General features: G+C 36.3%; 1 protein-coding gene across 1 annotated transcript in view; it reads right to left on the bottom strand.

The window, feature by feature from the left end:
• The window catches only part of UBR1 (ubiquitin protein ligase E3 component n-recognin 1), a 61,076-nt gene that overhangs the window by 7,429 nt on the left and 27,747 nt on the right, over positions 1-25,900 (bottom strand). The window contains exons 24-39 of the mRNA XM_010293457.1: positions 24,951-25,105; positions 23,940-24,039; positions 21,262-21,371; positions 19,842-19,931; positions 18,070-18,257; positions 16,750-16,955; positions 13,270-13,363; positions 10,692-10,844; positions 10,136-10,233; positions 9,363-9,456; positions 7,882-8,030; positions 3,918-3,973; positions 3,497-3,593; positions 2,537-2,604; positions 1,460-1,610; positions 478-565 (exon numbers count right to left, since the gene is read on the bottom strand). Coding sequence (XP_010291759.1) covers positions 478-565; positions 1,460-1,610; positions 2,537-2,604; positions 3,497-3,593; positions 3,918-3,973; positions 7,882-8,030; positions 9,363-9,456; positions 10,136-10,233; positions 10,692-10,844; positions 13,270-13,363; positions 16,750-16,955; positions 18,070-18,257; positions 19,842-19,931; positions 21,262-21,371; positions 23,940-24,039; positions 24,951-25,105 — 1,897 coding nt within the window. The remainder of the gene's footprint in view (positions 1-477; positions 566-1,459; positions 1,611-2,536; positions 2,605-3,496; positions 3,594-3,917; positions 3,974-7,881; positions 8,031-9,362; positions 9,457-10,135; positions 10,234-10,691; positions 10,845-13,269; positions 13,364-16,749; positions 16,956-18,069; positions 18,258-19,841; positions 19,932-21,261; positions 21,372-23,939; positions 24,040-24,950; positions 25,106-25,900) is intronic.

Raw genomic sequence — 25,900 nt, 5'->3', positions numbered from 1 at the left:
TAGCTATACCTATCAAAAAAGTCTGAAAAGATGGGCACTAACGCTCAAACAAATAAGCAACTGTGTTTAGCTTTTCACTTCTTCCCCTTGTATAGTACAACCATTTCCTTCTTTCTGGCTTCCATCTATAATTGCGGTATCTAAAAAACACAATCCAGGCAAATCGAAAACAACTACTATTGTTAGTGGTTGTATTTCTCTCCATAATGGATATAGGTATTTTTTTATCCTTAGACTAAGAATTTACTCTGTTGCCCACAAAATGTAGCTATTTTAACTTAAGGTGTTCCTTTCATCAGCTTCCTTTTTTTTTTTTCCCCCAGAGTTCAGGAGTATGGGAAGAAAGCACAAGCCATTGTGCTAACTCCCCATACAAAATGAATAATGTTTTTCCTGTTTTCTGTGTTGTTCAGGTCAGGCCCTGTGGATTGCCATCTTTCTAGGAAAATGCAAAGCTACAACTGAACTGCTGCTTACCCACTGGTGTACTGGTAAACCTCTCTACAGAAAGACACTGCAGACCGTGCCTCCTCACTGTTGTCCGATGATCGAGCAGTAGGGGATTCTGCACACAAAGAGATGAATCCCATTGTAAATGCACTTCATTTGTGACACACTTCTTTTTTGTTACATATACTGAGCTCTATTTTTTTTTTTTAATTGCATTACAGAAACATTTCCACTTTATTTTGCTCAATTCTTTTCTATTTAGGCTGGTTTTAACCTAACAAATGTTCTCCTAAAACTGCATGCTATAAAGAAGAATCAGGATTACTACCTCATTGCTCATCCTCATGTAAAAACTGCTTCCTTCCCTTGAACTTCTGAAGTTCTTGTCCTACATAGATTAAGCTACAGGAAATTATTTTTTTTTAAATTCCCATCATGCTGAAGAAAAAGGAAAGTAGTAGCTAGGAAGCCTGTAGGTTACTGACAGTTTTTAACAGTAGTACGAAATACAGAGAAAAGTTAAATTCTCTCCTATCAGTTTATAGGATTCCATATTTTGGCTCTGGGTATTTCCTAGGTTGAAGGGTAAAGAAAAGTTTATTTCCCAAATCCATACTAACTGTCACTGTACAGCTCAGAGTGCTGGTGCTGGGCAGATCTTTGCTTCTCCTACAAAGGAGTGAAGAGGGGAAGTTACCACTCTGGAATGATTGACTTGAGCAAGTACTGATATATCAGTAATTATTTTGTTTTCTTAGGCCAAGCACACAGAAGTGATAGAAAGAAAGCTCTGAAAATGATGTAGCGCTATCTATCTTTTACCGGAAAACAGTTATTACTACCTAGCACTAAGTGTCATTTATTATGAGGAAGTTTATACCTGCAAGAAACTAATGGTGTCCATTCATTATTTTTAAAGTTTATACCTGCAAGAAACTAATGGTGTCCATTCATTATTTTTAAGAAACTGTAAAACTGCCAGAATAATCCAACCCAAATACACCTCTACCTGTTGCTGAAGAGACGACAATTTGTGTTATGTGTGCCAGTGTTGTCAGATGGAAGAGGTAGAGGTGGTTATAGGCTGAACTAATTGATGAAGGTTGCAAGTCTACAGCATCCTCCCAGTATAAAGATGGAAAGGATAACACAGCTCCCACCTACAGTGAAAGGGAAGGAGCAAATATTAAAGTAACAGAAATTTGGTAATAGCTACATGGATAAAAAATTATATTCTCACTATACCTTTATATTTCATTTCTATAGTCAATTTAAATATGTTCATTTATCTTGCTAGTTTTAATACAAAGTGCAGCAAAAAAATTATTGGAAAATATTAGGCATTTGTGCCCCCCTCTAGTATATAGGAAACTCAGACATAGTTCCATCATAATTGCCAGTTTAGAGATACACCAAGAAAGCTTGTTGAACCCCTAATTTCTGGTTTCTGACATAAAACATTGAACATAAAGCACACTGAAAAAAGTGAGAAGCAATACCAAGCATTAGTTAGAAAGGCAACCATGGCAAAACAGGCTTTATTTTGCTGGGTTTGGGTTTTTGTTTGTTTAGGATTGGTTGTCTTCTTCATTGTGTGGTTTTCTTGGTTTTTTTTAAACAGTAGAAGAAACTATAATACAGATCTGTATTAAGAACAAAACGAAGAGGCTAAGAAGAGTAAAGAAGATAATGAGAGTGAATATGAAGGAATCAGAAGGTATGAGAGTCCTACTGAGACAAAGGGAAAGTGAGAGAAACAAGCCGAGTGGGTGCATTCCTCAGGTTTTTTTTTCCTTTGAAAGTTTGATAGTAATGGATATGGTAAAAGGATGATTGAGATTGCAAGCATGACATTTAATAAGAGTGAGACAGAAAAGACTTGAAAGCTAGAAGAACAGCAGAAGTAAAAATAAACACTCATATATTGTAGTCACGTAATCATTTCCTTGTATGCAGTGCTCACTGTACAATCATTTGACTCATGCAAGTGAACAGATAAAGCAGGACTATCTACAGGGTAAAGTACACAAAAATCCATACTCCAAAAAAGAAGTATTAATATGAAGAATAAAATGAACCTGCTTACCAAAATGTGGAACATATCTACGTCTAAGAGGGATGGAGTGTCCTCCACTTTAAGGTTTGGTAGAAGAACTACAAAATAAACATATCAATTATGCATTTGATGTGTATTTTCTTCTTGCAGTATCAGAATCTGATTTTAGAACCTCTATTATTTATGTGTTTTCATTTTTAAAAAGCCAAGTCTCTGAATTAAGGAGGTATGTGTTTAATTAACTGCTTACCACTTATTTAATTGATTGTGCATCTGTTCAGCTATTTCCATATGTCCAACCAGCTCACAATTTTAATGACTGTATCTTCAAAATTCTGAGATAAAAATCTTTGATTTATTTCTCCAGCGCTAATAAAGCACACACATTAAGGGTGAAGTCCACAAATGTACTTAGGTACTGTGACACTAGATGCCTCACAACCTAGCCCAATACCTGTACCACAGCTAAGAATCCTACTGAATAGAAGGCAAGTCAAAAAGTAGGATTCACAAAGGCCACCATGCTTACCTAATCAGTAAGAAACACAGAGGATAGCTATGTGTTGTAAACTAGCTCTCCCCAAGAACAAAGTATCTTAAGCTAGGCTGCAAGTGGCCTTTTGAAAGTACTAAAAAGATGACATCTCACAATTAAGACAGAGGAATACCTGTTTTGTGGCTTTATCCACCTGTTTAGCACAGATTTTGAGTACTTTTAAACACTGCCAGAAATAGATCATTAATCACTTGTAAATATTCCAGATCTGAGTATCTCCAGGCCTAGGTAATCTGGGCTAGAGGACTTTTTAGGGCTGGGTTAACAGAATTATTGATTACTTAAGTTCAAGCAATACTCCATGATTTCAGGCAACATTAACTGAAGTGTTGTCAGTAGCCTAACCTTTTCTTCTATGCTGTGTTAATGCATGTGCCATTTTGCAATAGGAACTTCTGCAACATGAAAGGTAGTAAAGAAAAGGAATAAAATACCTCCTAGAAGACGAATCAGATGTTTCTGAATCAGGACCTGTGGTGATGTTGTTCTCTGAGCAGCTGCAAACTGCACTAATGCTTTAAGGCCACTGTGCTAGAGCGCAAGAGAAAGTGGTTGGACAGGAAAAAAGGAAAGATGTAATAGTGAAATAAAGCTGTAAAAACATACCTACTTCTACAAACAGAAGAGACATTGATAAGTGAATTTAATATGAATTTCCATGTATAAGTAGAAACATTATTCTTCCAAAATGCTCTTTATGTTATCAATCTAAACATTTTAAGAGCTATCTTTTAACAGAGAATTACCTTGATGCTGGCAGTTTCAACAGTAAGTTCATATATATAAAATACACTTACATAAAAAAAACTTTGTTATTTAAAATATATTGCATATCTTACTTGCCCATGCCCATACCTGTCTATTTTGCAGAGATCCAAATAAAGGCTTGCCCTCAGTTTCCAAGAGGTTTTCTTAAAATTAAACACAGAAAAAAATTAAGATACTTTGTTCTACAGGAACTAATATAATATTTCTGCTAGAATACACTTAGTCCAAGACTAATTTTTATTAAAGAATCATAGAACCTTTGGGTTGGAAGGGACCTTCAAAGGTCATCTTGTCCAGCCCCCAGCCCTGCAGTGAGCAGAGACATCATCAACTAGATCAGGTTGCTCAGAGCTTCGTCCAACCTGACCTGCAATGTTTGCAGGGATGGGGCATCTACCACCTCTCTGGGCAACCTGTGCCAGGGTATCACCACCCTCATTGTGAAAAATTTCTTCCTCAGATCTAGTCAAAATCTGCCCTCTTTTAGTTTAAAACCATTACCCCTTGTCCTGTCGCAACAGACCCTGCTAAAAAGTCTGTCCCCGTCTTTCTTACAAGCCCCCTTTAAGTACTGGAAGGCTGCAATAAGGTCCCTCCACTGAGGGACACAACTCATTACTGATCTCCATCTGGACATTGAGACGTTGACCACTACCCTCTGGATGCAACCATCCAACCAATTCCTCATCCACCCAACAGTCCAACCATCAAATCCATATCGCTCCAAGTTAGAGAGAAGGATGTTGTGGGGGACCGTGTCAAAGGCCTTACAGAAGTCCAGATAGACAGCATTGGTAGCTCTTCCCTTGTCCACTGATGTGGTCACTCCATCACAGAAGGCCACTAGGTCAGGCAGGATTTGCCCTTCGTGAAGCCATGCTGACTGTCTCCAATTACCTGCCTGTCCTCCATGTGCCTTAGCATAGCTTCTAGGAGGATCTGTTCCATGATCTTCCCAGGCACAGAGGTGAGGCTGACAAGTCAGTAGGTAGTTCCCAGGGTCCTCCTTGCTACCCTTTCTAAAAATGGGTGCAATGTTTCCCTTTTTCCAGTCCCCAAGAACTTCACCTGACTGCCATGACTTTTCAAATATCATGGAGAGTGGCTTTGGCGGGTACTCAACCCACTTCTTCCAGACTCTATGGAGAGTGGCTTGGCAGCTACATCAGCCAATTCCTTCAGGACTCTGGGGTGCATCTTGTCAAGTCCCATACACTTATATACGTTCAGGTTCTCCAGGTGGTCTCAAACCTGATCTTCTCTTACAGTGGGAGGGACTTTGCTCCTTTGGTCCCCATTTTGCAGGCCATCCCCCTTGAGAGGTATGGGAAGAGACACTGCCAGTGAAGACTGAGGCAAATATGTTGTTCAGTACCTCAGCCTTCTCATCCATTGTTGCCAGCATATGTACTTCTTTTTAAAGCTCAACTTTATGCTGATAAGAGAATTCTCTTGAAAAATCTATTTTAAATGGTACTGAATGTTTCACAGATAAATAGTTGTAACATGCTTTTTAAAAACATTTGGTTTTCATATCTTGCTAACTAGGGATTTAAAGAAACACTGTTTCACATGAACAATAAGACATGCTACAGATTTCGTTGTATTTTCAGTTACCCTTATACAATGCTCAAAACATCAAGGTATGTTTACAGGAATGCTATACAGTCATCTGACCCTCATATTTGCACTACTGCATTTGACTGTAGTTTAATAAAAATATTTTGAAAACAAAACGCCCAAGCTGGAATACAATTCAGCTTTCTTCCCTGAGCACATTGGAACTGAAGTGATAATAAAGAGAAAATAAGCCAATAAAAATAAGAAAGCAAATTAACTCAATTGAGTAAAAAGGTATTAATTCAAATGTGTTTATGCTCTAGTCACTTTTCAGAGATGAATCAGTAAACTTCAAGATCTTGGAATTATTTTGGGTTTTTTTGGCAGGCATTTTTTGGTTGGGAGGTTTTTGATTGTTTTGCTGGTGTTTTTTTGTTGTTGTTTTTAACCACCCGTAACAAAAAATGAAAGTGTTTTAACATAGCACTTCCATGTATCAGTTTAACACACAACATGGGGAGGTACTGAAGAAACATGGGAAAAACCAGATTTGTATTTTTGTAAGTGTCTAGCTTTAGGCAATAAAAGCAAATCACATCCCTTGGGTCAATGATACTTTGAACTTCCTCTAGAGTCTCCACTAATATAAGTAGCTAAGGTTCCTTGTCTAGGCAGCTTGGCTACATGCCTGTTAAATGGTTTTAATAATGCACCCTATGACTAGATTCAAAACCAGTATACTAGAAGCTACGTAGGCAGTTTTGCTTTACTATTTCATGGAAGCCTGCTCTATTCGCAAACAAAAATGCATCCAAGGAAGTGGTGTGGCCTAGGATAGGTCAGACTGTCACAGTGGTCCCTCTGATTTTATAATCTTGGCCTGGTAAGGCATCTCAGTTTTCTGCTTCTGACATATGCCTTCGATATGACATATAGCATACTTGGCAAATTGTATTTATCATATTTATTGAGATCTACAATTACATTCTGAATTCCTTCACCATGCATTTCAGATTTATCTCTTGCCTCTCCTCCTGCCTGGAAGCCACTACAGATTTATCTAGAGCTTCATGTTTATTACACAAACTTCCTTATGTATATAGTACAGAAATCAAATGAGACTAACTGCTAAACAGGTACATTATCCCAAAACCTGCACTAATTTTTACGGTCATTATTTTGACTTCAAAAATAGATTCATGCCAGAGAATCTTTGGGTTTTGGGGTTTTTTTGTTTTCCTCCTACAAGGTATTTGCTTAGCAATTTCAGAACATAAAAGACCATATTTCTTCTAAGAAATCCATAAGAATTTTTGGGGAATAGAAAAAAGAAATAATGAGAGAGGGAATACTAATTCATCGCTGTTGGATATTTAGCTGTATAGGAGATGCCTACAGGTTAACAATCTTTGGCAGCCTCAAGATATTATTTGAACATGCTTAAAGTTACAGTTAGTAACATGGAACCTTGGTCACTGCCTGCTCTCTCAGATTAAACTCATCAATGCTGGCATTCATTGTACTCAACAACTTCTTTGCCTCAGTCTTGAAGGGACTGAGAGCAGCCCTGCCAAGAAGGACCTGGGGGTACTGGTGGATGAAAAGCTGGACATGAGCCAACAATGTGCACTCACAGCCCAGAAGGCCAGCCGTATCCTGGGCTGCATCAAAGGAAGCATGGCCAGCAAGTTGAGGGAGGTGATTCTGCCCCTCTACTCTGCTCTGGTGAGACCCCACCTGGAGTCCTGCATCCAGCTCTGGAGCCCTTAGCACAGGAAAGGACATGGACCTGTTGGAGCGGGTCCAGAGGACGATCACAAAAATGATCAGAGGGATGGAGCACCTCTCCTAGGAGGACAGGCTGAGAGAGTTGGGGTTGTTCAGCCTGGAGAAGAGAAGGCTCTGGGGAGACCTTATTGCAGCCTTCCGGTACTTAAAGGGGGCCTATAAGAAAGATGGGGACAGACTTCTTAGCAGAGCCTGCTGCAATAGGACAAGGGGTAATGGTTTTAAACTAAAAGAGGGCAGATTTCGACTAGATCTAAGGAAGAAATTTTTCACAATGAGGGTAGTAAAACACTAGCAGAGGTTGCCCAGAGAGGTGGTAGATGCCCCATCCCTGGAAACATTGCAGGTCAGGTTGGACAGGGCTCTGAGTACCCTGGTCTAGTTGAAGATGCCCCTGCTCATTGCAGGGGGTTTGGACAAGATTACCTTTGAAGGTCCCTTCCAACTCAAGCTATTCTACAACTTCATGATTCCATACCTTATTTTATAAATTACCATCTAACAAAAACATCCTATCATTTATATTGGATCATAGATTATCATTCTATTATTACATATAATACACATTGTTATACTATTACATATTGCTCTTATTTATGTAGAACTATTATTATTTATACAATCAGACTGCATACAATTATACAAACAAACAACTGTAAGATTTTCAAGTCATGGCAAGGAATAAAGTCAAATTCTGCTTTACCTATACACTGGATGGTAAAAGCACATGTGCTCCAGGTCATCATAGGAATCCGGTAATCAGCTTCATTTGGAGCAACTTTTAGCCCAACTCTATAAATGGTGGTGGCAAAGAGAATAAGCATCTCCTTGATACTGCTTGAGTATTTGGCTCTGCAAAAGTAAGCCAAGATAATTTCAGTCTGAATTATTAACAGTGCTTATTACTTACTGGTCAATCAATCACTAATAAAGTCTAAGTTAATTAAGAAAGAATTCTCAAATACAAAGGGCCTTTTTCTGTACAGAGGAGAAAAAAATTACTAGTTTCCAGAAGTAAACAAGTACCTTGACATAACAGGCTTTACAAATTGAGAGAGTAAGAGCTGCCAGGCTGGAAGGAATCTATTTCTGTAGACTGCATTATAATTCACACTCAAAAAAAAAAATCAAACATTTAAATCAAAGTAAAATACAATTTTAAAAAAATGTAAGCAAGTGTTAATTGTAAGTGCTGGAATGAAAATATATCGCATCTCATAAGGCACTAAAAATTGAGAGAAAGACATTTCCAATGTGTTTTAAAACACATTTTTTAGCATTTAAGCTCCTTTCGACTGATATCAGGTTAGTTTATATAAGTGCAGGTATATGCAGAAAAGTGCCTAAGCAAACACACATACAGTTTTAATGGCTTGTGTCTTTTCAAAGTCATACACAGAACTTCGTAACAGAAATATATGACATTCATATTAATTCTCCAAATCTCTACAGCCAAAACAATTGTACCATGAAGTTTGGGGTTTAGCCAATTTCATACTAAACACCACATTGTTTAAGTGCAAGCTATAGAATCTTTCCCATGGAGATCAGTTATCAATGATGAATTTGATTCAACTTTCTGACAACATTTTTACAAATAGCAGATATGTATAATTACTTTGCATAACTATGATGTCAGTCAGAAGTAGCAGAAGTAGAGTACTTATAGCATGATCTAAAAAGCAGACAGACAGCTGAGTACACTTGAAAAGTATCTATTCATTCATCCTGTTTTAGTGGGAGAGCGTTTTTGCCCACTGGAATAGAAAATGACAACACAGCCCTATCCCTCCGAGTCATCTATATTACATTATTGCATCTAAACCCAAGTGAAATCTATCCCTGAAACAGGCATATAGCAGGAAAATTTAGGCAGACAGACATTAAATAACTTGCCTAGAGGCACAGGAAGTGACCCAAATCATTAGAATCATGGATGAGAAGATTCTAGACTCCTAGCTTTGTACCAGGAACACAAGAACTACCAGACTGTATTTGACCAAGAGATCCACCTAGCTCTGTATAGAACTGAGATTCAGTGAATGCTTAAAGGACAGGTACAAGCCCGCCCATATTCAGACCAAACAAATCATATGCCTTTCCTTCAATACAAATCCTGAAGTATACCTAGGTTATTTTAGGGACAATTAACATAAAGCAGAGAGCATTTCCAGTAACACTTACGAGGACTGAACTCCAAAACTAAGAATGGAATGGAATTCCAAAGCAGAGTTCCCAATTCCCTTGTTGGCGAAAGCGGGAAGATTTTGTTTCTCTCCTTCCAGGCAGGGGAAGAAAAAAACAAAACAAAAAAATAGATCCACATTAAAGCCCAAAGAATTTATTACAGCTTTTACAGCAGTCTAACAGAAGGGAGACTTATTTTTATTTTAAACTGGTTTGAAAATAATTGTAAAACAGACCTCACCAGCCAGACTGTCTTCTAACCCTCCCCCTTAAGTAACACTCTCCTCCATTCCCAGAAACATGAGGATTAAAAGTAGTGCTTTGCTGGTGAGGAAAAAGAATTTTCCTGCATTATAAGAGTGCAAGGAATATGCTGATTGTGTGTACCTTCTGTTTTCTGAACACTCATACATGTTTTCATTTTGGCCCTTGTAATTTAATTTTTCTCTTTTTTTACTACATAACAGTCAATACAAAAGTTGAATTAACGCTGAGTGTTAGTTGGTGGCTATCCCCCTCCAAGTGTATGTAATATTCTTCTACAGGGAAGACGGAAAGAATTTAACAGAAACCAGAAAATTGGTGAGGGCACAGTGAAATCAAGACATCAGCTCAGAAAGGGCCACAACTTTATCCCCAACTTTATTTGATACTGTCTTGATTGATAGCAAAATGTATTCTTTATTTGAAGTTTTCTGTTGGTATTAGTTAAAACATGTACTGGCATTTTAGATATCCCACAGAATAGTTTCAAAATTAAGATAACACACCTTTAGCATTTTTCATGCTGTAGCCGGATATCCTGACTACGATAATCTCCAGCCACCTAGCCAGGGACAGAATTTGAGCTACTGCCTCTGCATCCTCACTGAAAACAGAAATAGAAAGCAGTTTTTACTTTAACACTTAAAGAATCACCTTATTTTTAAAAACAAAGGACACATCTGGAGCAAAACGCATTAACGCAGTATTTGCACACTTTTGCTGGCTTTGTAAATTTTGAGCAAACAGTACAAAATGAAGTGTTAAGCTAAATACTAGATCTAGGTACTTTCTCATTTGATACCAGCTCCAAAAAATAGCCAATCCAAAAATGCTTTTTTAAAGGGAAAAAAAAAAAAAATTGACTGCCAAAGCAGTGTATTTGTCTGAATAGTCAATAAGGAGATATGCAGTCTTTTATACAGATTAGGAAGGTCAGCCCAAGTTTTCCTTTCAAAAATTTGGAAGGCCAACCAGCCCCAGTAGTTTTTACTTTTTTTTTTTAATTAAATTTAACTAATTTAAATTTTAATTTAAAAAAAAAAAATCAATCTGGTAATTCACCTGTTTATTTTTTGAGGCTGCAATGGAACAATAGGAATCACAGTATTGCACAGAGATTTGCAAAGTGGACAAAGATACTCTCCATTCTCCAAGTCAAATATCTGTTCAACATGCAAACGTTGTCGAAAGTTCAGCTGCATGGCTTCAAAGTACCTACAACATTGAAAAGGAAGTTACTAGAAAGTAGAATGTGGCTCAAACGTGTCATGAAAACAAATGTTCAAGTAATTGAAAGTGTTATTATCTAGCAAATACCTATCTAAGTATGAACAAACAAGCCTTCTCCTTTGATTTATAACTCTTTCACATGCTTGGATGTGAAAATAAAATAAAACCTTTGAGCATATAGATGAACTTATGCAAAAATGCATGGTATACCACTCACGCAAAAATGATGGCAACTTTTCTTTGCTTTTAAGATAATTTTAAATTTAATTAACATTTTGACAGACAAGCAGCCCTTAGATTTTTTACTCTTCTCTCACATCTTCAACACAATGAAACATTGTATCTAATATCTCTCATATGCAACTCATTACAGTAAGTTTGAAACAGGGATTGTACATATTTTTATTTAATTTTAGGAAAAACTACCATTAACATTTCATGAATGAATAATCACAGGCATTGCTATTGATGGCAATGACAGCCTCATGACTAGACAATGAAACTGTAGCCTTCTTTTAACAGGAAGAGAGGATAATTTATATAATACTATCGCACTTGGGCTATTTTAAACTCCAACAGAAACTAAGAAATAACTGTGATCTTTTTACAGATTTCATTATAATTTGTCCTCCTTAGTGGATGCACTATGCCTTCAAATTTCATTAATGTCTCAGTGGTATTATTAGGAACAAAAAGATCAAACATTCAAATCTTCTTGCCTGGATACAAGCAACTAAATTCAATATTAATGTTCAGACTGGGTATGTAGGATCTTAAAGACAGATATGAAATTATTTAACTTCCGCATTAGGGTAATAACTAGATTTTTTCCCCCCACTTTAAATCATACATCTTAACGGAAAAAAAAAAAAATCCCATTTATGTAGTAAGAGAAAGGGTGCGTGCAGGGGCATCTGCAGAGGTTCTAATGATTACAGAATATTTAGGAAAGTATTCTGTTACAATAAACAAAACCATACATTTTTTTCCCCACATTCAAACAACTATGTTTTTGCAGGTGACTCCTCTTCCTCATACATGGCAACTACAAAGATATTCATTCATTTGAACTCGTACTGTTTTAGAGAGTATTTTGTAGCATTTTCAGGCTGCACAGATACTCTAGAAACATGTGGCAGGCATCATTTGGAGGAATATTAGTAAGTTAGAATGTCTGTTATGTAATAAATAAAAGGCTATACTCAAACCTTCTGTGCCATCCCGTATGAGAAGAGCCTGTTGTCCATTTTAATCCCATTTACCCATACAGCAAGTCATCTTTTCTTAAAAAGAGCAAGGAACTGAGCTCCAGTGTTGCACTACTTAGATCTACGCAGATGTAGATGGATCTGCCAAGAGCAGATGTATTATACTCAAGGAACATACTTCCGTATCATTTTAAGTGTGTGCGCCTGTTTATTCTGTACTGATGTTTCATTGTTAAAAAAAAATACATATAAAAAAGTAAACGACAAGCACTAGAAGTTTAGTCAGATTTTTTTTAAAGTAAAATGGCACAAGTACAAACAACAAACTTCAAGCGTTTGTTTGTATCATACAAAAAGTAGCTTGCAATTGCATGACCCAACTGTCTTTATCTGTTGATAATACTTCAGTGCGGTTATTTCTATTTCACACTATTTATCTTGTTTAGACTTGCCAGACCTATGCAGAGTCAAATGCTGAGAGCATTAGTTTTGCTCTCTTAATCCTACAAATATAGCTGCAACCAGGCTGACTGTATTCTGCAAGCTAAGTAACTTGGTCTTTTAATATTTCAGGTTGCATTATAATCCAACACACCTGGTCTAAATTGTGGGTTCCCCCAAACAATAGAAAACTAGTAAAGTTTTTAAGCATTGTATCAATTCATCTCTCTTACTTATTGAGAGTTTGTGCACCAATACAGGATGGGTGCAGAGGAAATATTGGTAAATTTAACCATTCATATTCTATCCTAAATGCCAGATTCTCATCTAAAGACTCATTGGAATAAGTCAGCTTCATCCTTTAAGTACTGTCCTGGTGACAGAGTTAAAGTACTGTTGCTATAAAACACTCACCTGGAAGATTCCTATTGGTTCTCACAGGACTGCTAAAAAGAAACCTACTAGATACGGTTTCTTACTCTTGACCAATCTAACCCCATTGGTTTTATTTGCATAAATTAGTAACTCCTTAGAGATTCTTCTTTGGGTCATAGAAGGCACTGAAAACTTTTGATGATCATTTTCTTCATTAGGTCAAAACGTCCCTTGTGCCATATTTCATTTTTAGATGAGTACAAATAGTTTTGGCTCTTTAATAAAATATCCACTTACTGTACTGTGTTTTCAGTGTACGCTTAGATGTTCTGGAAAATAGATTAATAAAAAACAAACATAAAAAGGCTGCAAAGACACATCCTTACTTCTGCCAGCAGGCTGCATGCATCACATGACCACAGCTTCCTGTGTGGGTCCCACAGGGTAAGTCAGGGTGCATGAAGAGAGGATCTAGCGTATCTAGGAAGACACAGCAGAAAGAAATTGTTGAAACAGTAACATAATTTCCCATCAGTAAGAACAGAAACGAACAACAGTATACTCAGAACACAAGCCTTCAGATTTTATTTTCTCACAGTCACATTAAAATCCCATTTGGCTAGCTTTTCCAGACCAATACTCCAGCAAAGTAATCACAAGCAGAGCCCACTTAAAATACTGAAGGCTTTCCAGTAATTTCAAAGAAAAAGATGACAAAATCCAAAAGCAATAGTAAATTGGTTTTTAAAAAAAAAAAAAAAAAAGGTACTCCAGTACTGGAATAGCTCTGTGGTTGGATTCACTATCACTGAAGTTTTTAATGTATTTGTTACTGTGGTCTTAAATGAAAGAAAATCAAACTGCTAAGGACAAGAAAGATTAGGCATTTCTCCAACTAATCCCGTATGTTTTCAAACCACTGACACCAACAGCACTGCTGAATAACAAAGTCAAGTCTATGTCTTATTAATCTTGCATAATTCTTAACAGCAAAAACATTATGAGAACGTAACGGTGTCTTTGTGCTGCATATGCACTCAAAGTGAGATTCCATTTTCCCCTTAAAGATATCTAAGTAATACTGAGCTGAACAACAGCAGTCCTTCAAATCTCATCTAGTGGACTGTTTATGATTGTGAACAGATACAACTGAGTGTGACAAAATGAAAAAGACAAATTAAAAACACAAAAAACCCTAGGACAAAAATTGCACTGAAAATATAATTTTATTTGACAGCGGCTGGAGCTGCTCTAAATCAGATGGAGACTGAAATAAGAAAGTGAACTTTAGTAATAACACTAATTTGCCACTATCTGCACTTCTGCTGTGGGAACAAGCATTTTTCCACTTATTTAGATCTTCAGTGAAAAAAGAGCTCTTACAGGCCTTCTTCTAATTGATGAGCTGCAGAGGACCATGCAGTAGAGAGTAAGTGCTATAAATAATATCCAGAAGTGGCTTTAGGAAAAGGAACTTCATTCCCTTCTTTTTTCCGTTATTTCAATAGCCCAACATGTCACTACAGAAAGCTTACAAGTGCATCTGACTACAAGGGCACAGGATTTAATTTGTACTTCAGAGTACCACAGAAGAGAGGAAAAAAAAAAAATGGATGCAATTAGTACATGGCCTAGATAAAACTTCTATACAGCTGGCTCAAAATTGCCATTATTGGTGGTTCACTGCTGGGGAAAAAAAAAAAGGTCAAACAGGATTCTGTAGGAGTCTGTCCTGGTTTTAGGACTATTCAGTATTTGTTAATGACGCAGAGGAGGAAACACAAAACATCTTATCAAGCAAAACAATTCAGTAAAGGTTTGCAAGTATGACAGACTAGGGTAATACCCTGGAGAAATAAGAAACAATGCTGAACTTCCCTTTGCTTTAGAATTCTATCTGATAACAATCAAGAGTGTACTTCTAAACTAAAGCAGGAATAATGAACTGCACAAACACAGAATTTAAAGCTATGTGCTAGACAGCAGTGTAAAAAAAAACCAGGACATAGGTTTCATTTTACTTTATGAGCTGACCACAAATCAACAATACCCTGTTATAAAACAGAAAAAAAAGTATTTGAAAATAAGTAGGAATTTAAACTACAAGTTGTAAAACCCTTGCCATGCAAAGGCAACAAACTAGAAAACATTTTGAGAGCACTTGCTTGCAGACCTCCAATTTTATTATCTTTCAACACTGCATCCTTATTCCTTATATAGTAGTTGCTTGAATAAGCAGCATTTGAAAAATAATTACTGACTCAGCTTTGTAACAAGATATGGGCAGATACATGGAGAATGTATATTGATTAATAAGTATTTAATAACTAACAGCTATTTTAATTTTTATCTGTGTTAAAATAAACATAATTCAATTTACAGGGGAAAAAATTACAACTTTTAACTTTAAATTATTATTTAATATTATAGTGTGCTTGAATCAACCTAGTAGTTCTGTGATGAGATTTATATCCACCTTGGGGTGATTTCACCTAAATAACATTTGCCTAGACTGTGTATCAAGTAGGGCAGAGCCAAAAATTCTAATTAACACGAGAATAAATTAGCTTACCTTCTCCTTACCCACAAAACCAGTTATCCTGGTTAAAGGTTTAGGGTGGCTTACTAAGTTCTTTTCTTGACAAATCCATTTTTGACATTTATTACTGCTTTATTGTCTGGCTTTATTTTTATATTGTCTTATAAACTAATAATAGTGACTATGATCCAACATACTTCTGTGCATCCAGGCTGGACAGAATACTCAAATTTTTAGTACTTTCTCATTTCACTTCTGTCTTTTTGGTGGGTTTTTTTTAGACAGTTGTTTGCCCTTCTTAGCATTCTGAGATCTCAACTATCTCCTATGCATTTTGATAAATAATTAAAGATTATACTGAAGACAATGGTTCTGACAGTACTTTCAATATTACTTTAATAATTGCCAAGGTGAATACACTGAAGGTATCTAGATACTGTTTCAACTTTTCTTATCCTATTCTGGACTGCACTTCTCTCTTGTTAAAACTAATGGCCATTAAGCATCTGATCTTGAATTACTATTAATTTTCTTTTTCAAAAAGCAAAAAAGTCAGTGAGTACTTAAGTTTTCCCTTTTCCTTCTGTTTATTTTCTTTCTTTCCCTTAAGCAACTGACCAAAATCTCTCTCATGTTTAATCAACAGTTACTTAAGAAAATATTCTTGTTGGGTTTTGTGTTTTCTGCTACCAACATGCTATTATGCAACTCCAACTCTTGTGTTTGTATTATTCTCTTGTATTCATTTTTTTTCATTCATCAGATGATATCATATGATCCTTGCTTACACTTTTCTATTTTTTTATGCTGCTGTTTTAATTACTTCTTTGACATGGTGGGGGGCAGGGGGTAGGGAACCCAAACCCCACCAAAAAAACCCAATACCAAACAAAAAGCCACAAACCCCAAAAAACAACAGCACACAACCAAAACCTCCTGAGGCTGCCATATTGGCCTCTGATAATGTTCGTGTGTTTCTTCCATATAGGGAAAGTTTGCTGCTGTACTTGAATAAGTAGATACTGTTAACATTCTTGGATTTTTTCCAGAGTGACCACTCCTATCAAATCTCCAAGTTTCAGAAAAATCTTCTTGTGAGATTAAAAAATTTTCTGATTTCCCAGGGACAAATTAAAAAAACCTTCATACACTTCTCATTTTTAAATTTTAAAGAGTAGATTTTAGAACAATTTAAAAATTTTCATTTTCTTTTTATTAAGTAGGTAATCCATTTAGCAATCTGGTTGAATACAGAATTAATGAGGTTCAAAGGCTATGAGTTCTAGGTACAGAACTTTTTGTGGTCTAAAAAAACAAAACTGCATACCCCCTGAGAGTTCAAGAATTCTGCTCCTATTCTGAGTTAAGGCAGTTGATTTCTGGACACAGGCAGATAATACCATGGCAGCACTTTCCAACTTTACTTCCTGCTCCTCCTGGCAAAGAATACAGGTCAGAACTTCTTTCTCAGCAACAGATGGACCTCGTTTGGGACCCAAAGCAATTTTGGAGTAATCAATTGCCGAAGACATGCTGTAAGACCATAAGTGACACAGATTACAGAATAATCAGATGGCTTTTTCTAAACAAACTTATTCTTCCAAGTATCTAAAAATGTCATATACTGCCGAGATTTCTGGTTTTATACCAAAGTGCTTTACAAAACCAAATGATGACCAAACAATGAAGAAACACCTCAATCCTCACTAAAATGCAGTATTCTTTAAAAAGAGAAAGTAGAAGCCGGCTAATGTAGAATAACACAAATTAATTCAGACAGCTGGAAATTCATGAAGCCGTATTCAATGTAGATTGGATTAAATATATTTTAATCTTACAAATGCATTAAAATTGTCTCCCATTTTTGAAGACAGTGAAAATGAATGCTACTACCTTAATTCAATGCTTTGTAACACAATAAGCTTCCTTGTTTTTTTTAATATTCCTTATTCCAGAGTTCAACGATTTACAGAACACAATGTATTAAAGATCAAAGCACACAGCAGTGATCTGTACTTTTTTTCCTGATTAGTTTTGTACAGCCCTAATTAGACCAAATTATGAGTTGTATTAGGTATACTACATTGCTGAAGCATCTCTAGAACAGGAGAAATCCATACCAACAAAATTATAACCAATAAAAACCAAACATCTTCAGTATGAGATTAGATTTTTAAAACTAACAGAAATATCAGTGACTTAAGCTACAAAAACGGTATTTTCTTCATTGCAACTTAACTTGAAGGCATGTTGGCTTTCAGATTCTTTCCAAATTAAATACTTAAATTTTCATATAAGGTAGACAGTTACCTCCAAAATTACAGTGTTGTCAACTCAGCAGCTTTCTGATGACATTTTTTTCAAATGTTAAGCAGAATAAGTATCCACCATTTGAAGAAATAATTTTCTTACTGTTTATCTTATGCTGCTCTACAAAAAGAGTCCACTGTTCTTACATTAGCATACACATGCTAGTTCACATATAATAAAGATGACTTAAAAGTAAATAGAGACACAGGTTTGCTGGCTGGGGTGACACAAATCTGTCCCTTGAACATAGTTTCAAAATTTTTATGTAGCGTAATGAACTTGCGTAGCTGGTAATGAACGCTTCCCACTAGAACTCTGGATGGCTGTTTTTTCTTACCTTTCTTCCTCCATAACAGTATCTTCTTTCCCCTGTGCTTCCAGTGTGTTTTCGTACAGGAGCTTATGGGTTTCAATGAAATTCCTCTGCAGTGCAGACATCTGGGCCATTATCTTCTGACGGTGCAACCTAGCTGCTTCTGCCTTTCTCTTCCGCTCAGCTTTCTCTTTATCCTGAGTGCTTTGTGTCTTACAATGAAAGAGAATAAAGAAATCACAGGTAACAGAGAACATAAAAAAAAATGAGAACTACATGCATTCTTAACCACTGACATCAAGTTCCTTAACTGACAACACTTTAATGATTAAAAAAAAAGTTATCTGAAAAATGTAAAACTTAAACGTTGACTGTGTTCATTAACCTAGTCAGAAGAAAGATTCTGAGGGGTCCATAAAAGGTAACTAGTACAATCCCTTGCCCAAAGCCAGGATCAATAATACCTGACCCATTTTGATTAGGTGCTTGTCTGTTCTTAAGAAACTTCAGTTAGCTGAACATCACAAGCCTTCTCCAGCACTTTGTTGTTCTCCCCATAAGCAAAACCCTACTGAGTATTCTGTAACTCCCTCACAGGAATTTAAGAAAATTTTATCTTGAACTATCTATCGACAACATTGTTCTTACATTTTTGTGGCAGCATTTTATGCATCTGAGGATTGTATTTTCCCCTATTCTTCTTTATTGTAGACTGGAAAACTATTCCTCTTCCAGTATTTCCCCATCTATCGTTATTTTCAAAAAACTATAAATGAAGTGTTTATATGCTTTGGAAACACTGAATTAAAACACACAGGTAGACTCAGTCAAAACATATAGAACCTAATTCCCTTTATTCAATTCCTTAAGGCACAAATTCAACATTTTACATATTGCTTCTATTCACGATACCGTTACTTTTTGAGGAAATGAAACAACAACAAATTGCTCCACAAGTAGCGGAACCGAGTGTAATTTCTTACTGACTCTTATATTTTGTTCCCTTACCTTACCAGATATCATATGCCACCATTCTCAAAAAAGAAACATAGCATATGCTGTGATAAGTTTAGACCTATGTGTGCAATGACTAGCCAAGAGATTGTTTGGCAACAAGCTGTTGCCAAACAGAATGTGTAAGAGCAAACTGGCCTGTCTTTGCACACTATCTAAGGCTAATCGGATTCTTTTTTTCTATTCAACTGACAATTTAAAAAAACACCTCATGGGACTCCAGTAATCTTTGAAATCTGCATTTCACTGTGTCATTTGACCACTGGATTCAAAAGTTATTTTGAGAGAAGGGGGTAGAGACTGATACTCAGACAGACTAGTCACCTAAGCCTGATGTCTTTATACAATCAAGGCAAAGCTGATTAACCTCTTAGTAGGTCATGTAAATTACAAAACATCATTTTAAGTGGATTTGTACTTCTAATTATTGTAGAATGACAACATAATAGAAAAGGTGATCAAATCATAAAGATAAAACAAGGAGAAATGAACACAAATTACTTCCTTCCCCCTCACCCCGCCCCCCCCCCGTTTCATTTGACTTGTAAGTACAACCAAAACCACATTAGCTGCTTATAATTTCATGAAACATGCTTAGCATAAATTTCATTTATTAAAAATATTAATCTTGGAACCTAAATCCTATTTGTAAGCAATATATCAGAAATTAATATTTTTTTAATTATCATTTTTGGTAAAAATAAATTTAGGCACCTTTTTGAAAACAACCATTCAAAACATTAAATATAAGGCTTCCATCAAACTTTTTAAAAAATTATTACCTCATCACTTTTTGTGGTTTCTGACCCTGATGTAGCTGCTACTGTTGTCAAACTTGATTTTTCTCTCAATCTTTTCACTGTATCAAACATCTAGGAATAGAGACTTAGATGTTAAAAATAAAATGCAACTTGGCTTTTAACACAACATAGACAGGATTAAACCTCTTGATATTTAGTTTCACATTATTTTCAGATTTTCAAATGGATGAAGCCAACTGCCATACTTCTAAATAACAAAAACATCTAACTGACTGTATGTGTACTCCTGTGCACATACACTGCTGTGTCTGTATCCTGAATCTGATGAGCACTGCTCAGTATGAAGGCAAGTAAAATTCTTCCAAATTTTCCAGTCTTCTAATACTGCTAAGCAGCTAAAGCATCTGTACATCAGCAGAATGGACAGAGACTGCTAGCTTATTTCAAGTAGGTAAGATGTGTATCATCCCATGGCAATAGTCACCGAAATCATGCAAAAACCTATACATCTGGACCAGAAAGCTTTCCAGTATATGCCCAATTAGTTCAGACTGAGCCTTCAATTTTCATTTACTATTTTCCCCAGCTATCTTTAATAAGCATCTTGATGTTTTGATAATATTAAATATTCTATGTTTACTATGCATCTCATTAAAAAGTTAAATACACTTTTTATACTACATTTTTACTTTTGCCCTTAGAATTTTAGAATAACTTCTCAAAAAATCTTTCAAACCTGTCTCCCTAATTTACCAGGATAATCCAATTTTAGTAGATCAAGATCGTTTTGGAATCCTACTATGGATTCTTACCCTCTTTTCCAATAGCACTGTCTTCTACGTTTGCCACCTAAAACAATAAGCCCAAAATGGAACAGGACAGTAGTACTCCTGCTAAGTCGACGCAGCAGCCTCCCATGTTACAGGAGGTGTCACAGCTCTAGAAGTTTTCCCCATCTCTTACTGGTTAAGGGCAGGGAGTTGTATAGAAAAATTCCACAGGTCAAATGTACAGTGTAGCCTTTAGTCAGATCCGAATTACTCAAGTCTTAATAAAAGCAGCCTCTAAAATACTTTCCCAGTTAATAACTTTTGCTCATCACTTGCTGTTATTTTGCAACAGAAACAGAAAGAATAAAGATTATGTACAAAAATGTCATTAATGGAATCAGTTACTTAAGCAAAATGGACCCAATACTTGAAAGTAGAAACAGCAAGTACAATGACTTGTGTCAAGACAGTGTAAGACAGTATTCAAGAAACCTCATCTCGTCAGGGGGTGTGGAGGGGGGGGGAGGAAGAATGTTCCAACAGATTAAGTTTCTCAAGAAATCGTTACAGCTGTTAGAGAGTTACAGCGTTATATGTAGGAATCATAACATCTTTCATAAACGCTTTCTAAACTACTAAAATCAGATCACACTTATCTGCCCCTTGTGTACCTGCAGTATCCAATTGACTGTGTCCTTCTGTGCCTCTAACTGAGGAACTTTCTTTAATTTTTCCAGAAGCATGAACACGTTCACAGCATTCAGGGCCGAGCTTCCCATTCCTTTACAAATGAGAGAAAAATAGAAAAGCATAGGTCTTCAGGGGAAAAAACAACCTCAACATTTGAATGTATTTACAACTATGGACATACCTTAAAATATTGCTAATTATATAACACCCATATATATATGAATACAATCTGTGTAGTTACATTTCTGTTTTAATTTGATCTGTTTATTCCCGTTAAATGTAGTATAATCTCTCCCCCTTTTAGATCAATAATTTTTGCTGCTTCCAAGAGTAGAAGTACAGAGAAAAACATTGCCTTTTGCTTCAAGGAGGAGCAGTAAAGCTCTTCTAGCTTATGTAAGTTTGTTAACAGCCCAGTGTGCACAACTTTATTTCCATCACAAAAACTATTTTATTACAGTATTTGCTTCCTCATGCGTTGGTAACAACTCATAAGATTTTAGGCCATTCTCTAACACAAGCATGCTTTAAAATCGAGACCATTCTCTTCAATTGTATTCTTCTGCAGCACTTTCCATTTGAAATTAATTTCCACATTTTTAGAAGCGAGACAATGTTACCAAAAATTCTTTATTTTTTTAAAAATCACTTCAATAAAAGTTTTCTTATAAAAATACTATTTTTGTATCCCTTATGTATAAGTGGGCCTTTGATTTTTCTGGTTATGCAAAACTAAAGCTGGCAAAGAATTCTCTGTTGTCTCAATTTTAGTGTATTCCTATAGTTGACATGAAGCTTCTTAAACATAAGTATGTTCAGTGTGATGATAATACTTCTCCTTGATCAACAATAAGAAAAAATTTAAAACTAACAAACTCAGTGACACCTCTTTACACAACATTTTTGAAAAACTAAATAAAGGCAGTCGAGCAGCTTTATGTGTTTGTTTGTTTATTTAGGAGGTACTTAAAAGACATGTAGATGTGGTGCTTAGGGACATGGCTTAGTAGTGGACTTCATGGTGGGACTTGACTATCTTAAAGGTCTTTTCCAACCTAAATGATTCTATGATTTTATGATTTTACTTCACAATTCTTATCTCTGTTTTGTCTCTCAAGTGACAATTATGTTTAACCCGATAATGGATTTTTTTTTTAGTTTATTCTTATACAGTAAAGGAGAAACTCTAGGTAATATGAAAGATTATTTAGGAAATGTGTATTCCAACTCCCACTCACAAGTCATGAATGTAAGATTAGGAAGTGCTCTGTAGAAATTTGGAAAAGTAAAGAAAAAGAAAAAAAACCACACTTCATAGCCACTAAGTTTTGCTTCTATTATCACTACCTGACCTGGTTCCCGCTGGGACAGAGTTAGTTTTCTTCCTGAGAGCTAGTATAGTGCTGTGATTTGGATTTGGGATGAAAATAATGTTGATAACATACTGATGTTTTTATTTGCTGCTAAGCAGTCAAGATCCATTCAGCTTCTCATGCTGGCCAGCTAGCAAGAAGGCTGGGGGGTGTATGGGAAGCTGGGAGGGGACACAGCTGGGACAGCTGACCTCAACTGCCCAAAGGGATATTCCATACCATAAGACATCATGCTCAGTATATAAACCTGGCTGCAGAAGAAGGAGGGGGGGATATTCAGAGGGATGGCATTTGTCTTCCCAAGGAACTGTTAGGTGTGATGGAGCCCTGCTTTCCTGGAGATGGCTGCCTGCCAATGGGATGTACTGAATGAATTCCTTGTTTTGGTTTGCTTGCGTGAACAGCTTTTGCTTTACCTGTTGAACTGTCTTTATCTAAACGCACGAGTTTTCTGCCCTTTACTCTTCCAATTCTCTACCCCAACCCACCAGAGGGGAATGGGAGAGCAGTTGCGTGGTACTTAGTTGCCAGCTGGGGTTAAACCACAACAGTTCTTTTTGGCACCCAATGTGGGGCTCAAAGGATTTGAAATAGCAGCAGGTTTGATTGGAATGTGCTAGGTGGAATTTATAGCTGTTATTGCTGTTTAGCTATTAATTGGCAGTCTCCTGTGCTTGCCATGGGGCTTGCTTGCCTTACTGTATGTTCGAGTCTAGTGCTCATTAGTGGCTGCTTTTTGCTTTTGCTGCTTGCTGCACTGCTGGGCCTGGGAACATTTTGGTAACAGCAAAGGCGATGCGCCTGGGCTGGCAGATGGCCAGGGCATCACTGCTGTTTCTGTGCTGCTGAAACCAGGACACTCCATAGTAAATGTCCTAACTTGCAGGTAAATCAATAATTGTACAGCTCAGGAGCACAAAAGATGGAGACAGTTCACTTTAATCTACTGTCATTTTTCAAGGAGTTCTTAGCTTCCATTTCGATAATGTTCTTGCAAACGAAGAACCATTTTCAGTTATCTAACACTAGTATTACTTTGCCATTTCTTTCCCAGGAAGAGAAGCACATCTCCTCTTCAACATATCAACTGGGAACAAAAGGAAGCTAGTCCAAACCTGATTTCTTGTTTATTTGTTTTTTTAAAAATTTAGCACGTTTTAATTCTATAGCAAAAAGTAAATCCTTTCTGACTAAAATCACTGACTACTTTCTTCTAGTTTATTTTTCTCCTTACAAAATCAAGTTAGCCTAATTTACTCTGCCCTTTTAAAGAAAATGAAACATACGTGTTGCTTTGTGATAAAAATCAAAGGTTACTTCTTCTTCTGGAGACTTCTGTAACTGCTGCTTCTCTTCTAGTAACCCTAATGAAAGGAGATGAAGCACCTAAAAAAAATAGAAAAATAGTAAATCTCATTCACTGTTAGAATGGAAAACTGGCATATAAAATAAGGATGTTTAATATAGTGCTGTACTATATGCTGATTATATCCATGATAAAACACAGAAATGAGAAAAAGTGCAGGGATCGGACATGGAAAGCGAAACAACAATGCACAATACAATTATCCTGTGTATTACTTGCACTAAAATTAATAAGCTTGCACACACTTTACATTAGTCACATATGAATCTTGTCATTCCGCTGATACAAATCTATGAATATCTGGTTAATTCCATAATCCAAAGATTAGCAGGTAAGGCAAGGCAATTAAATAATCTATGCATTCTAATAAACAAAACTGAGTCATTGAACCAGTGTGTAAATTCAGGTCCTAATCCTATAAATATATTTAAAAAAATACTTCAGCAATTATTTTAAGCGTAAAGTCACTGTGGTAAAATAAAATATTTAAATATTTATAAAATTACATTATTTCACAACCAAGACCCCAGAGATGTATTTGGAGACTTTGCAGCTTACAAGATGAAGCAACTCAATTTCTTTAAGGTAATCAAAGGATTACTTATTTGCACATGAAATTTCAAGGAAAACATGAGGTAAGGAGAATTACGTATTGAAACGGCTTCAGTGATGAGGCAACACAGGGGGAAAGCAAAATAGAAACTAAAGAATACTCCCAATTTAACACTGTTGTGTTTCACATTTCTATTTTACAGTAAAGATAAATCTTACCGACACAGAAAATACTTCTAATTATTTATAAAACAGGTTTGGGGACAAAAAAAATCAATTTTAATCATTCAAATTTAAAGTTTATCTTTACACATTTTGGTCCTATCATAAGCAGTCAACACAGGAATAAACATAGGAAGATGACCAAAGCTAACCATACCATTTGGATCATAGCTTCAGTCCACAAGTGAGTTTCCAGTTCTACTGCTCTCTGAAGAATGGTCCGCAGTATGTGCATCATAACGTCACAGTTCAGAATCCTCACCACGTTGCTGAATGCAGGACTGAAGTCTGGAGGAGGTGGCGGTGGCAATGCTAGAAAACAGACATGTGCAAATATATGGACAAACTGGCATCCCAAAGATTACAGGCAAAAAGTAGAGAGCACAAACACACTAATTCTAGCGAAAGAACAACTGGACCTTTAAATTAACAAAATCATGCTCAAACACAATCGCTCACTTACGTCAGCTTTTATCTCTAGCAAAACCAAGTACTTCTATTATAGAACACATGCAAGCTAAGTTAAACAGTCAATCACAAGTATTTAGTCGTATCTTTAAATGCAAATCTTTAATAATTTGGACTGCCTTAACATTTATGTATCACTAATAAACATACAGTGTTTGTGTTTTGCATCAGAAAGTTTTCAAGTAGTTAAACAAGAGTGAGCACTGGATCTTCCCGAGTGTGGTGTTTCACTTTAGTGTCCCATGCCTAATATGGCCAGGGCTAATATTCTTCCTGTCTGGGGCATTCTGATCATTTCTAGCTATGTACATTTTCTGAGCTAATATTAAAACTGTGTGATGTGGCGTCTCACCCAGAAGTCACCTGGAATCTTGGTATCCACTAACAGCAGCTCAATTAATGCCACAGCCTTTCCCTACCAGGAATCATTGACCCAAGTCTTCTTTTGGTACCTGATGTCTATTTTCAGAAAACTTCTATGAATGCAGTATCTCCGAAACCATCAATCTCTTGACAATTTAGACTGAATGAATTATAACAAGTTACTGACAGAGACAACACAGCCACATAAAAGCATATGCACAAAGTATTTTCAACAAAATGGGTAGCCTCAGGGGAATACACATCAACATAGTTATC

The sequence above is a fragment of the Phaethon lepturus genome, unplaced genomic scaffold (assembly GCF_000687285.1).
Source record: "Phaethon lepturus isolate BGI_N335 unplaced genomic scaffold, ASM68728v1 scaffold10678, whole genome shotgun sequence".
Classification (NCBI taxonomy): domain Eukaryota; kingdom Metazoa; phylum Chordata; class Aves; order Phaethontiformes; family Phaethontidae; genus Phaethon; species Phaethon lepturus.
Note: the sequence above shows the minus strand (reverse complement) of the source record. Positions and strands in the feature narration are given on the sequence as shown.